Source organism: Aegilops tauschii, chromosome 1, assembly GCF_002575655.3.
Source record: "Aegilops tauschii subsp. strangulata cultivar AL8/78 chromosome 1, Aet v6.0, whole genome shotgun sequence".
Lineage (NCBI taxonomy): Eukaryota > Viridiplantae > Streptophyta > Magnoliopsida > Poales > Poaceae > Aegilops > Aegilops tauschii.
This window is the reverse complement of record NC_053035.3, coordinates 49,109,710-49,121,653: the sequence shown is the minus strand read 5'-3', so window position 1 is coordinate 49,121,653 and position 11,944 is coordinate 49,109,710. Positions and strand designations below refer to the sequence as shown.

General features: G+C 46.7%; 2 protein-coding genes across 3 annotated transcripts; both read right to left on the bottom strand.

Moving 5' to 3' along the window:
- Window positions 1–4,820: 4,820 nt before the first annotated feature.
- Window positions 4,821–5,374, bottom strand: LOC141041468 (UDP-glycosyltransferase 86A1-like). Its single transcript, XM_073507661.1, has one exon. It carries the CDS (start codon window positions 5,228–5,230, stop codon window positions 4,943–4,945), a length of 288 nt encoding a protein of 95 aa, XP_073363762.1. The 5' UTR covers window positions 5,231–5,374; the 3' UTR covers window positions 4,821–4,942.
- An 855-nt stretch (window positions 5,375–6,229) lies between these two features.
- On the bottom strand, window positions 6,230–10,751 carry LOC109763632 (UDP-glycosyltransferase 86A1). 2 transcript variants are annotated; one of them, XM_020322476.4, is made up of 3 exons: window positions 10,165–10,716; window positions 7,592–7,781; window positions 6,230–7,392 (listed from the first exon to the last, which is right to left on the bottom strand). In XM_020322476.4, the coding sequence occupies exons 1-3, from the start codon at window positions 10,519–10,521 to the stop codon at window positions 6,488–6,490; spliced, it is 1,452 nt and encodes a 483-aa protein (XP_020178065.1). In that variant the 5' UTR covers window positions 10,522–10,716; the 3' UTR covers window positions 6,230–6,487. The 2 variants fall into 2 exon arrangements, with proteins under 2 accessions (XP_020178065.1, XP_020178064.1); XM_020322475.4 differs by lacking the exon at window positions 7,592–7,781 and having other exon boundaries at window positions 9,987–10,751.
- Between the last annotated feature and the right edge of the window lie 1,193 nt (window positions 10,752–11,944).

Below are 11,944 nucleotides of genomic sequence, written 5' to 3'. Positions count from 1 at the left end.
AAAATCTAAAAAAGTTCAAAAAAGTTTAAAAAATATTGGTGGCAAAGAATGACAAATGTTTTAAGTGCCTGCCAAGTTTCATCAGGGAATAACATTCGTGGGTGCCGTGACAAAAAAAAACAATCAGCACTCCAAAATAGATTATTTTTTTGCCACGACTTCCATGAATGTCGTTCCCTAATGAAACTTGGCAAGCACTTAGAACATTTGTTGTTCTTCGCCACCATATTTTTTTTGATTTTTTTTGGAATTTTTTTAGGGTTCACTATTCATGGTGGTATCAAAAGAGCTAAAACTCGGATGTGCACTTTCCAACACTTTTTTCATGAATGCAAATGACATTGACATATAGGTGATGTTTTTCTGAACATTTTGGTATCTTATTTGCATTTTTCTGATTCACTATGAATTAGTTATGAAGTTTTCAAACTGACGGTCAAACGGTCAAAGGGCAAAAGCATAAGAGGAGCAAAGTGACTTGGACAGAACCAGTGACTTTTGGGAATTAGGGGTAAAACAGACGACTGGGACACAACTAGGGGCATAAATCTTATTATCCCTATACTATAAAAAAGATCACCACATAAAAAACTAAAAAGAAAAAAATTTGGAAGTGTTAAACTACATATTTGAAGGCTCAAAACTACATGTTTCAAGTTTCAAACTAAAAAGGAAAAAAAGTAAATTTGAAATCTCAAAGTACATATTTCAAAAATTGTCAGTATTTCCATTTAAAATGATATAAACTTAATAAAAGTAAACTATAATATACAATAAAACATCACCACATAAAAACTAAAAAGATTTTTTTTGAAGTGTCATACTACATATTTGAAGGCTCAAAACTAAATATTTCAAGTTTCAAACTAAAAATGAAAAAAAAATTGAAGTCTCAAAGTACATATTTTAAAAATTGTCAGTATTTCCATTTAAAATAATATAAATTTAATAAAAGTGAACTATAATATACTATCTAAAAGATCACCACATAAAAAACTAAAAAGAAAAAAATTGAAAGTGTCAAACTACATATTTGAAGACTCAAAACTATATATTTTAAGTCTTCAACTAAAAATGAAAAAAGTAAATTTAAAGTCTCAAAGTACATTACTGACGTGGGTACCAACATTACGCCACAAATAAACATAATACTGCTGGCGTTCCATGCTATTCCACGCCAGCACTATATTACGCCTGGTACGAATTGGTGATCCCCATATACTTCTGACGCTCACCTGTTTTCCAATGCCACCACTATGCCCCTACTAATATTGTACCAAATAAGCCAATGGCACCACTATTTTAAAAAAATAGTGCCAGCGTTGGTTGAAAATGACGCGCCACCAACGAAAGTTGTGGCTAGCACTTTTTCCACTAGTGTTGGTGATGATGATGGCGAGGAATCCTCCTCTCGAGTGCCCCAAACGGACTCCATATCAGCCCTCCCGATGAAGAACAGGAGGTGGCGACGACTCCGTATTGTAAAACGCGGTGAAACTTCTTCTCTTATTTTTTTTCTCGGGAAAAAGGAATTTGTAGGCTTGAGATTAGGGTCAACGGAGCCACATGGGCCCCACAAGACATCAGGGCGCGCCAAGAGGCCGGGACGGCCGCGCCCTGTTGCCTTGTGGGCAACTGGTGGCCCCTCTGGTGGATCTTCACTCTATTATTTTTTATATATTTCATAAAAAATCAAATCTCCAATAAGTTTAGTCCAATTCCGAGAACTTTTATTTCTGCACAAAAAACAACGTCATGACAGTTCTGCTGAAAACGGCGTTAGACCAGGTTAGTTTCATTCAAATCATGCAAATTAGAGTTCAAAACAAGAGCAAAATTGTTTAGAAAAGTAGATACGACAGAGAAGTATCAGGGGTGAATAGGCACTATAAAACAATTACAGATTAGACTTGAACAAATGCGAAATAAAACTAGCGTTTAATTTGTTAGGCATAAAACCTAAATATAGTAGGCTCAACACTGCTACCACAACATTGCTCCAAGTATCCGCAGCAGTTGGCTCTCTCAATTACTCCAGGCCAAACACTGCTACCACAGCATTGCAGAACCTACACATGGATTCTACACACGTGGACTCGCTCATGTGGATATACTCATCAACAAGATCACGGAGTATTCCGTATGCAAGCATCCGAATACATGCAATACATTTTTGATAAGAGGAGAAGTCAACCTCTCACAGGGAATCCTCCTTGCATTCAAAATAGTTATCGTACGCCACCACCCCCATCCAGATATGATTGAACAAATGTCTAGCTATCCGGAAGCGGCGCCGAAATAGGTTGTGCTTGAAGAGTGAGTCAGCAGACTGGACGGAGCACATGTGACGCGGCCGACGCATCCAGAGATTTCAGTTGGCCGGATATTCCTTCGAATTACAATAATAAACTTTTAAAAAAGAAAGAAGGGTACTTTCCAAAATTTACACCGATGGTTTGCAAATCGGAAACCGCACACGTCCAGTAATTATTCGCACAAGGTGATTTCCTTCCAAAAGTTTACGGCATCTCCAACGCGCCTTCTTCTCCTTGATACAAGCTCGACAAGAGAAACAGGGCACCAGCCTCCGCCGCCGTTGCGTTTCTCCCTGTCGACGACCATGACGCAGCTGCCGCTCGGCAAGAAGACGAAAGGGCGCCAACACAGAGAAGTGCAAGTTTGGGCTCTGGAAGAAGGTCTCCAAGCTCGCCGTGCTCTGCAGCGCCAGCCTCGCCATCGTCATGTATTTCGAGGCCGGCAAAGGGTACACTTTCGGCATCCCTTCCATCGAAGCCGTCCTGGGTCACGTCGGCTACAACGACGCCAATGTTCATGTTGCTGCTGACGATGTGGAGTGGGAGGCCCTCGAGGCATTTGTGTCGTGAGACAGAGAAGAAAGGCATGGAGGTGGCCGCGGAGGCTGCCTCGATGAGCGTCGTCGGGAAGAAGGTGGTGGGCGTGCATATGTAGGCCGGGAAGCCGTTCTGGCGGGAGGCGGACGTGGAGGCGCTCGGGGAGGCCGAGCTACCGAGTTCGAAAGGGCGATCCAGCGCCTCAAGGACAACGTGGGCCACCACACCGACAATCTGATGTCCGCTCTATCGTCACAGTAGTTTTTTTAGGGCGGGCCATGCGTCCGTTATTTGCCAGTGGTCTTGGTTAATTGTGCCATCTGAAAAGAAAATTAATGTCACAAGGTAGTCCCTTTTTAATTGCCTTTTGCTACAGTGTATGATTACCAGGGACTATTTTATAAGTGACTTGAAACAATTGAGAAGTTAGGTGTTTCGAGTACCAAGATCAATGGACCTGTCTTCTACTTTTGTATTGAAAAGTAAAATACCGTGTGCATGTGAATATGCGACCTTCGCTACAAAATGAAGTTTTCATCCGTCCAGCATCACGAGGCAGGTGTCTCCCATCCTACGAATGGCACACTAGTGCGCAGTTTTTCATGTACATTTTTAATACACAAAAAATAGGTACTCAATACATGTAGATTTACCTTTTTACCTTTTCGTTTATATTTCTGAATTCAAACTGAACACTTTTTCAGTACATAATAGACTTTTCATAAAATGAAAATTTTCAAATAAACTAAATTTATTAAAAATACACATCAACATTGAAAAAATGATGAACAATTTTTAAATACACATCGAATATTTTCTTATTACGTGATAAACATTTTTAATAGATGGTTAGAATTTTTAAAAATACAAAATGACAAATATTAGAAAATTATTAAAATTTTATAGTACATGATGAACATTTTATAATACACTGTGAACATTTTTAATACAGTTGACACATTCAAAAATACACACAGAATACTTTTAGAAATGTGTTATGAACACTTTTTAAAATGTGAATATTTTTTAAATACATGATGTACTAATTTGAAATACACCCCGAACATCTTCAAAATATCCAACAAACATTCTTTTAAAGGCACCGAACATTTTCTTAAAGCTGATAAACAAAGAAATAAGAGTCATATATATTGAAGAAAAGATAAGAAATATAAACGAAAAGGTAAAAAGGTAAATCTACTTAAAATAGGTGAACAAGAAAATAAAATAAAAAACAAATAAGAAAAAGGAACAAGAAAATAAAAAGTTTGTCGTGGAAGACTGGAAGCTAGAGCTATATATTCCTTCTATTTGTTTGTTTGGACGGTTATATTTAGCACTCGTGACAATTCATCGGACAGTCGCAATGGGCGTGAATCCTATTCGGCGCCCGATACACCAGTTGAAGGCATCCCTGCAAACGGGCGCACCCCCCCCCCCCCCCCCCCCCCCACCTCCTTCGATGTTGCATGGGCCGGCCCATTAAAAGGTATATAGGGATTTCAATCACTGGTTTTGGGAAGCTTTGTGAAGCTTCCTAGCCGGTTTTATTTCTTTCTTTCGTATGGTTTTTTCTAGATCGGTTTAGTTTGGGTTTTACTTTTTCATTTTTTTCTTTATTCTTTATTATTCTATTTTTTATTTTTCAGAATGCAACTTTTCAATATGAATGAACTTTATCCAAATTTGTGAACTTGTTTTCAACATTGATGCCCAAATTTGATGAATTTTTTTCAAATTTAATGAACTTTTTTCAAATCCATGGACTTCTTTTCAAAATAGATGATTTTTTTAAATCGATGAAATATTTTCAAAATCAATGATATTTTCCAAATTTGTGAACTTTTTATCGAAATTGATGAACTTGTTTCAAATTTGACTCCGTCGTGTGAGCTAGTAAGCCGCGCCATCGTGTAATCACAAAATGAACCACGTATTGATCGCACCGCATATCACTGAGTCACTGACTGTGCACACATCACACATGACAGAGTACAAGACACTTATACATACGATGTTACTTATAAACTGCACCCGTAGCCACTTCCCCGATGCCCGCGTGCAGCACTTCTGCACGATCCGTTGATAGCTCAGCTTAACATCCGCCACAACGCGTGCGTTAGCTTATCGTTGAACTCATCGAAGCTCTGCTGCAATGACCCGCCGTGCGCTGTGGCGACCTTGAGCGTCGCCATCACCTTCTTCACCGCCTCCCGGAGCTCCTTCCCTTCTTTCCCAGACATGACGCCCTCGATCCTGGCCCTCACCTCGTTGGCGAACACCGCGCCATGGTACCCGATGGGCATGCCGACGCGCCACTTGCGCATGATGAGCCATCGGTTAGTGACCTGGTCGGTGAGCAGCGGGAAGCAGAGCATGGGCACTCCCGCCCACTACGATCCTGGAACATTACAAGGATGGTGTGGGCGCCCTAGGTGGGTCGAGGATGTTAGGTCCTTGATCTTACCCTTAGTAGGTGACGCGATCAGCTAGTGGCTCTCCATTTTTTTTAGTAGATACTGCCTCTCCTTTTATCTCCTCTTGCTCTTCCCACTCGGCAGCCCAAGGGGCAAACAACTTGGGGACAAAAGGAATACATGCCCAAGCCCTGAGAGCGATATCAGGCCAAAAAACGTGGAAACAACGACTTCAAATGGGCCGACACGAGCCAAAAACAGGCGCGGGACGTGGGTGCTGGACGGGAAGGTTCGCACCAAAAATCAAGCACCAACAAATCAGGCACAAATTTTCAAACAGTAGGGGGGACTGGTTTGAGAAGCTTATAGACGAGATTGTATCTTTTATTACAAACAATCTAACCATTATTTCTAATGAATAAAGTCTTATCTTAAAAAAAAAGGCACAAACAGAGCAAACGGAGATGGACTTAGATGAAACATTATCAAATCTCATCTAGAAGTAATTTAGCAAATCTAATAACATTTGACTGAAGTCAAACTTCGTAAAGCTTGGCTAATTTTATAAGAAAAATACATTCACAATACAAAATCAGTAGGTATCATTAGATGCATCACAAATTTAATTTTTAAATTATATAACCTAATATTATAGATGTTGATATTTTTATGGTCAAACTCTATGAAATTTGACTTTAGACAATTCTCGTATGCAGAGAAAACAAGATCACACTTCACAACACTGAGTCAATGCCTGTGCACACACTAGACTCGACAGATGTAAAAAAATCATGAAAAAACGGAGTGAGACAGTCTCTTATACTCCCTCCATTTGGAAATACTTATCGAAGAAATGGATATAAATGGACGTATCTAAAACTAAAATACATTTAGATTCATCCATTCCTCGGACAAGTATTTTCGTATGGAGGGAGTATTCTTTACTGAGGAAGTAGTATATGTAGAACTAGATGTTATGGCTTTGATATCATGGAGGTTGTAGAAGTCTATATAAATGAGGATCTCATAAGACATTACGGAAAATAGAATCACATTCCACGTCCATTGATGATCTATACCACTTACCGATTGCACCACATGGCACTGAGTCAATGACCGGGCACATACTACACACAAGACAAGAGTACAAAGACGCTTATTCGCGGCCACTTCCCCAACACCTGACATGCGCGCTTCTGGCCCATCGGCCGGCTCAGCTTAACATCCGCCGCAACGGCACGTTAGCTCATCAACGAACTCATCGAAGCTCCGCTGCGATGACCCGCCGTGCGACGTGGCGGCCTCGAGCGTCGCCCTCATCTTCTTCACCGCCTCCCGGAGCTCCTCACCCTCTTTCCCGGACATGACGCCCTCAATCCTCGCCCTCACCTCATCCGCGAACACCGCGCCACGGTCCCCGATGGGCACGCCGACGCGCCACTCCCGCACGACGAGCCGCCGGTTAGTGAACTGGTCGGTGAGCAGCGGGAAGCAGAGCATGGGCACTCCGGCCCACACGCTCTCCAGGACGGAGTTCCACCCGCAGTGCGTGAGGAAGCCACCCAGCGCGGCGTGGGAGAGGACCTCCACCTGGCAGCACCACGGCACCACCAGCCCGCGCCCGGCGGACGCGGCCGCGAACCCCTCGGGCAGCGGGTCCGGGTCGTCAGAGCTGACGATGTCCGGCCGCATCACCCACAGGAACCTCGCGCCGCTGGCCAGGACTCCACCCGCGATCTCATGCAGCTCCTGCTTTGTGACGTGCGCGTAGCTCCCGAAGGAGATGTAGAGCACGGAGCCCGGCGGCTGCGCGTCGAGCCAGTGGGAGCAATCGGACTCGGCCCACATGGAGGTGGCGACGGCGCTGCGTGCGAAGCCGGCGGGGAAGATGGGCCCCACGGCGTAGAAGGGCTTCTCGGCGCGGAGGGCGGCGATGGTGGACGGCTCCAGCTCCTCCACGGTGTTGCAGAGGACGTAGTCGGCGCCCCGCGCCTCGTCGAACGCCTTGAAGATGATGCGGTGCACCACGCTGGTGGTGTCCGTCTCTTGAAGGTACGACATGAGCTCGTGCGGCTCGATCGCCGGCACGCCTGGGATGTAGGTGATCGTGTCCTTCCGAGGCTCTGCAAAAAAGGAAACTTCAAAATCGATGGCATGGCAAACCATTTTGCAGCAACCAAATTTACTACTACTCCCTCACTTTAGTGATCTAAATACTTTTATATTTTTTTCGGAGAGAGTACTTGGCAAAAATATTAGTGGCACTCTGTTGAATTGAAACATAAGCATATTGGAGTGGATTCCAAAAACCGTATTTTTCACCGTTGCATCCGAAGTGGCCGTTGTTGGTGAGCAGGTGAACGTGGTAGTAGAGGTTGAAGATGAGCGCGGGCTCCGTCCAGAAGGACACGTACGCGATGCCGAACTTGCTGGCCAGCGTCGCCGGCCACACGAAGAAGGTGTCAGCGACGAGGCACGTCGCGGCCGGGTCGACGACGACGCGGCCGAGCACCTCCTCGACGTGGCCGGAGAGCGCGTGGAGCAGCGAGCTCATTAACTCGTCGTGGTGTAGCGACCGGTCGAACCCCACGGGGAGGCCGTCGCTGACAAGCTCGTAGCGCACGTCCATCCCCGACGCGCGTGTGCCGGCGAAGAAGTCATGCCCGGCCGGGTCGACGCCGAGCGCGCGCGCCGTCTGGTCGTGCACGGCCTCCGTGTTGACGAGCGTGACGGCGAAGCCCCGCGCTGCCAGCCGCAGCGCGAGGTGCGTCACGGGGATGACGTGGCCCTGCAGTGGGTACACCACCACCACCGCGTGCGGCTTGGCCTTGCAGCCGCCGCTCGTCGCCACGCCGGCCTCCTTTTGCGCCATTATCTTATCACCTAGTACTACTCCCTAGCTAGCTAATTCCTTGGGTTTCCTGCGAACTGTCACTCGCGGTTCACTTATATTGACCCCATGGTACGTCGTGCCAAGAACGCACCTCAGCCGGGGTCGGGCGGGACTACCTTATGAGATCCGTCGTTATCTATGTAGCCGCCGGCCGGCGGCCGGCATCCGGCGGTGTGATTTGATTTTCACTGGCTACCGCTTTGAAGTGGAGTAGTAGTGGTGTTTGTTGCCCGAAATACTCTTTGGTTCCTTGGGTGTACATACACCCCATATACCAAAAAAATAATGAAGAAAGAAAAAAACAAAAAAAAAAGTCTAGAAGTTTTTTTTCAATAAACTTGACATTTTTTTTGCATTAGTATATAAATTTTTATGAATAAAAAATCAGCATTGACTTAAGGGCAAAAAAACAACCACCACCAGGTCGCCGCCCATCGCCATGCCGGCCTCCTTTTGCGCCATAATCTCCTACCTCTAGCTAGCTGATTCCTTGGGTGTTCCGCGAGCTATCACTCCCATTTCTCACTTATATGATCCCGTCGTCAACATCGGTGTCACCGCATTATTGACCAATTGTGGTACGTCGTGCCAAGATCGCAAGACTTGAGCCCCGCCCGGGATGGGACTAGCTTATGAAAGCCGTCGTTATCTCTTAGCCGCCCGCCCGAGCCCGATTCGTGCTTATGAAATTTGTTGCCAACGTTTAGTCAAAATTTGCGTACTTCGTTAATCTGGTGCGCGCACGCGCCTTGTCTGGTTGCGAGACGAATGGCGTGGTTACACGACTGCGTGGCTTACCAGCTGCAACGATATCTGGCATTTCTGTACGGGGGGAGAATGCGCAAGTGATGTAAGGTTTTTCTTTTTTTTGCGAGGAGATGTAAGCTGACGATGATCGCGACGGAGAAGTCGGGCTTACGTTTTGAGACCGTGCAGGTAAGTTGCTTGGAATGGGACTGGCTAGAGACTAATAGGCTGAAAATGAATTAGGATCAGTCGACTTGTTTTCAGTTGTCCGACGACGAACCAACGGCCGGAACCCAAATCATTTTTTTTTTCTGTTTTTCTTCTACACCTTTTCTGTTCGTCTTCTAGCCCGAACCCCCAGCTACCACCGGTCTAACCGGCTGACATCGCCGCCCGTGAGCTCCCATGCCAACCTCGCCGCCCCACCCTGCACCCCTAAGATAGACCCAAAGACTCCTGCTTCCCTGGCAGGCCGGCGACTGCTGCTTCCTTCCTCCGAAATTGACTGACCGAAATATCATATTCAGAGACTGACATCCAGCTAAACTGGCTTGCAATTTGTATGTGTAATGAGTTAATTTTTTAAGTTGTCTGATCTATATATATCCAATGGCTGTTGTGCTCTCTCCTTCCTCCAGCCGGCCAGCTACCTTCTTCTGAAGTAAACTGTCGAGTGTCGAGTCTCCTGTGCAGTGGAATACTTTTCCTGTTGGGACCAAGTCGGGTGGCGAAATGGAATTGGTATTTTCCACACACACACAAGAAGCCAACAAGAAGGAAAAGGAAACGCCATCGCTCTGCCTCCTAGCGATTGGGGCACACTTCTCCTGTCCGTATACACAATTATGGACCCGCCAGGGACACACGTGGTAAGAAACAGCGATGGCTGGAAGGAAAGGAGCAAAAAGCTAATGCAAATATGTGATGCTGCTACGATCGATCGACGCCCAATGAACTTCACTAGTTCAGTAATTAACATGCACAAAACTATGAACTCCTGACGCATGGTTTTGCAACGTCGTCATGCATGGTGCATCGAGATGTATATGAGCGTGTGGTAATTTGTAGTAGTAGTACCTTTGCAGTTGAAGTGGCCGTGGTCGGCGAGCAGGTCCATGTGGTAGTAGAGGGCGAAGATGAGCGCCGGCTCGGTCCAGAATGAGACGTAGGGCACGCCGAGCGCCCTGGCCAGCGTCGCCGGCCACACGAAGAAGGTGTCGGCGACGAGGCAGGTGGACGCCGGGTCCAGGACGACGCGGCGGAGCAGCTCCTCCACGTGCGCCGGGAGCACGTGCAGCACGCCCTCCATGAACTGGTCGTGGTTCAGCGACCGGTCGAAGCCCAGCGGGAAGCCGTCGCTCACCAGCTCGTACCGCACGTCCTCCGACCCGCGCGCGCCGGCGAAGATGTCGCAGCCCCGCCGGTCGACGCCCAGGGCGCGCGCGGCCTGCTGGTGCACCGACTCCGTGTTGACGAAGGTGACGGTGAACCCGCGCGCCGCCAGGCGCAGCGCAAGGTGCGCCGCCGGGATCACGTGGCCCTGGAGCGGGTACGGTATCACCACCGCATGCGGCTTCGGCTTCGTCCGGCCGCCGGTGCCGTTTGCTGCCATGTGGCCCGGTGCGGCGGCTTCAGCGAGTGCGAGCCCGCTGGGCCGTAGACGTGGGTAGTGTCACACGCTGTGAGTGAGAGAAGATCGACAAGGAGGAAGAACGAATGGTAAGCAGCAAGAGCGTATAGGGAGGGGCGTGAGAGTTGAGCGGTGGACGTACGCTCGTACGCAGGTGGGCGCCCGATTCAGTTGGCGATTTGCATTTGGTGAAGGAAGAGTGTACCAGTGGTGGGGCTCCATGACGATGACGTACCTGCGGCTGGACATTGGCGACAATGCATGATTGCGTGAACGTCTACCACCAAATGCCACGTGGTGTTAAGATTTTTCTTTCCGGAAGAACCTCCGATCTATTCATCAACTTTTAAGGTAGTACAAAAAGGCCAAAAGTAAAAATTACATCCATATTCATAGACCACCTAACGACGACTACAAACACGGAAGCGAGTCGAAGACGTGCCGCTGTCATCGCCCCTCCATCACCGAATCCGAGGAAACCTTGTTGTAGCACACAGTCGGGAAGTCCACGTGCTAAGGCCTTAGAGGACCAACGCATCAGAATAACAACCGCCGCCGATGAAGGGAAGCATAGATCGACAATATCCAACCTGTAGACACACCAACATAGAGGAGACCGGATCCATCGAACACAAACACCGACCGAATCCCACGAGATCCATCAGAGACAAACCTTCACGCGCCTTCTGACGACGCTAGAAGCATCATCGGAACAAGGACTAGGCGGGGAGAAACTTATTCCTGCCGTTGTCGCCTCATCTTCTTGAACAGGACACAAAACCCTACCAAAACTCAAAACAAACTCTTAAAACGAAGCCCTCCCACCAGTAAAGACCGGGATCCACCACACCTTCATGGCCCTAAGGCCACAGGAGATGAGGCAACCCGGCATGACGCAACGAAAACCCTACATGCCTGCCTCAGGAGAGCAGACGTGTGCGTTCATGATTTGAGGACTATGATAAACTGCATGATGATTGGTAACAGATTAGAATAGGTGTCAGTCCACCCGCGCAAGCTTAGATCAGTCACCTCCTTCGTCTGATCCTGAAAATTCTGACTGTTTGATCTATCACGCAAGTTTTGACCTCATAGGTGGTTTCCTGGAGCGATTTTCTTCGGGCTTTTCTCGGTACGGTTTTTGTGCCTTGTTTTTCCATTTTCTCTTTTAGTTGTTTGCTTTTTTTTATTTCATTTTCCATTTCCTTTTATTCATGATAATTTTTAAAATTCGTTAACTACACTAGCGAACTTTTGAATTTTTTTTTTCAAATTTGTGAACCATTTTGCTAATCTGTGCAATTTTTTCAATTCCATGAACTTGTTTTATCAAAGTCACAAACTTTGTGAACTTTTTCAAACTCACATTTTTGTGACACTAGTAGAAAAAGAGGCTTCCATACGC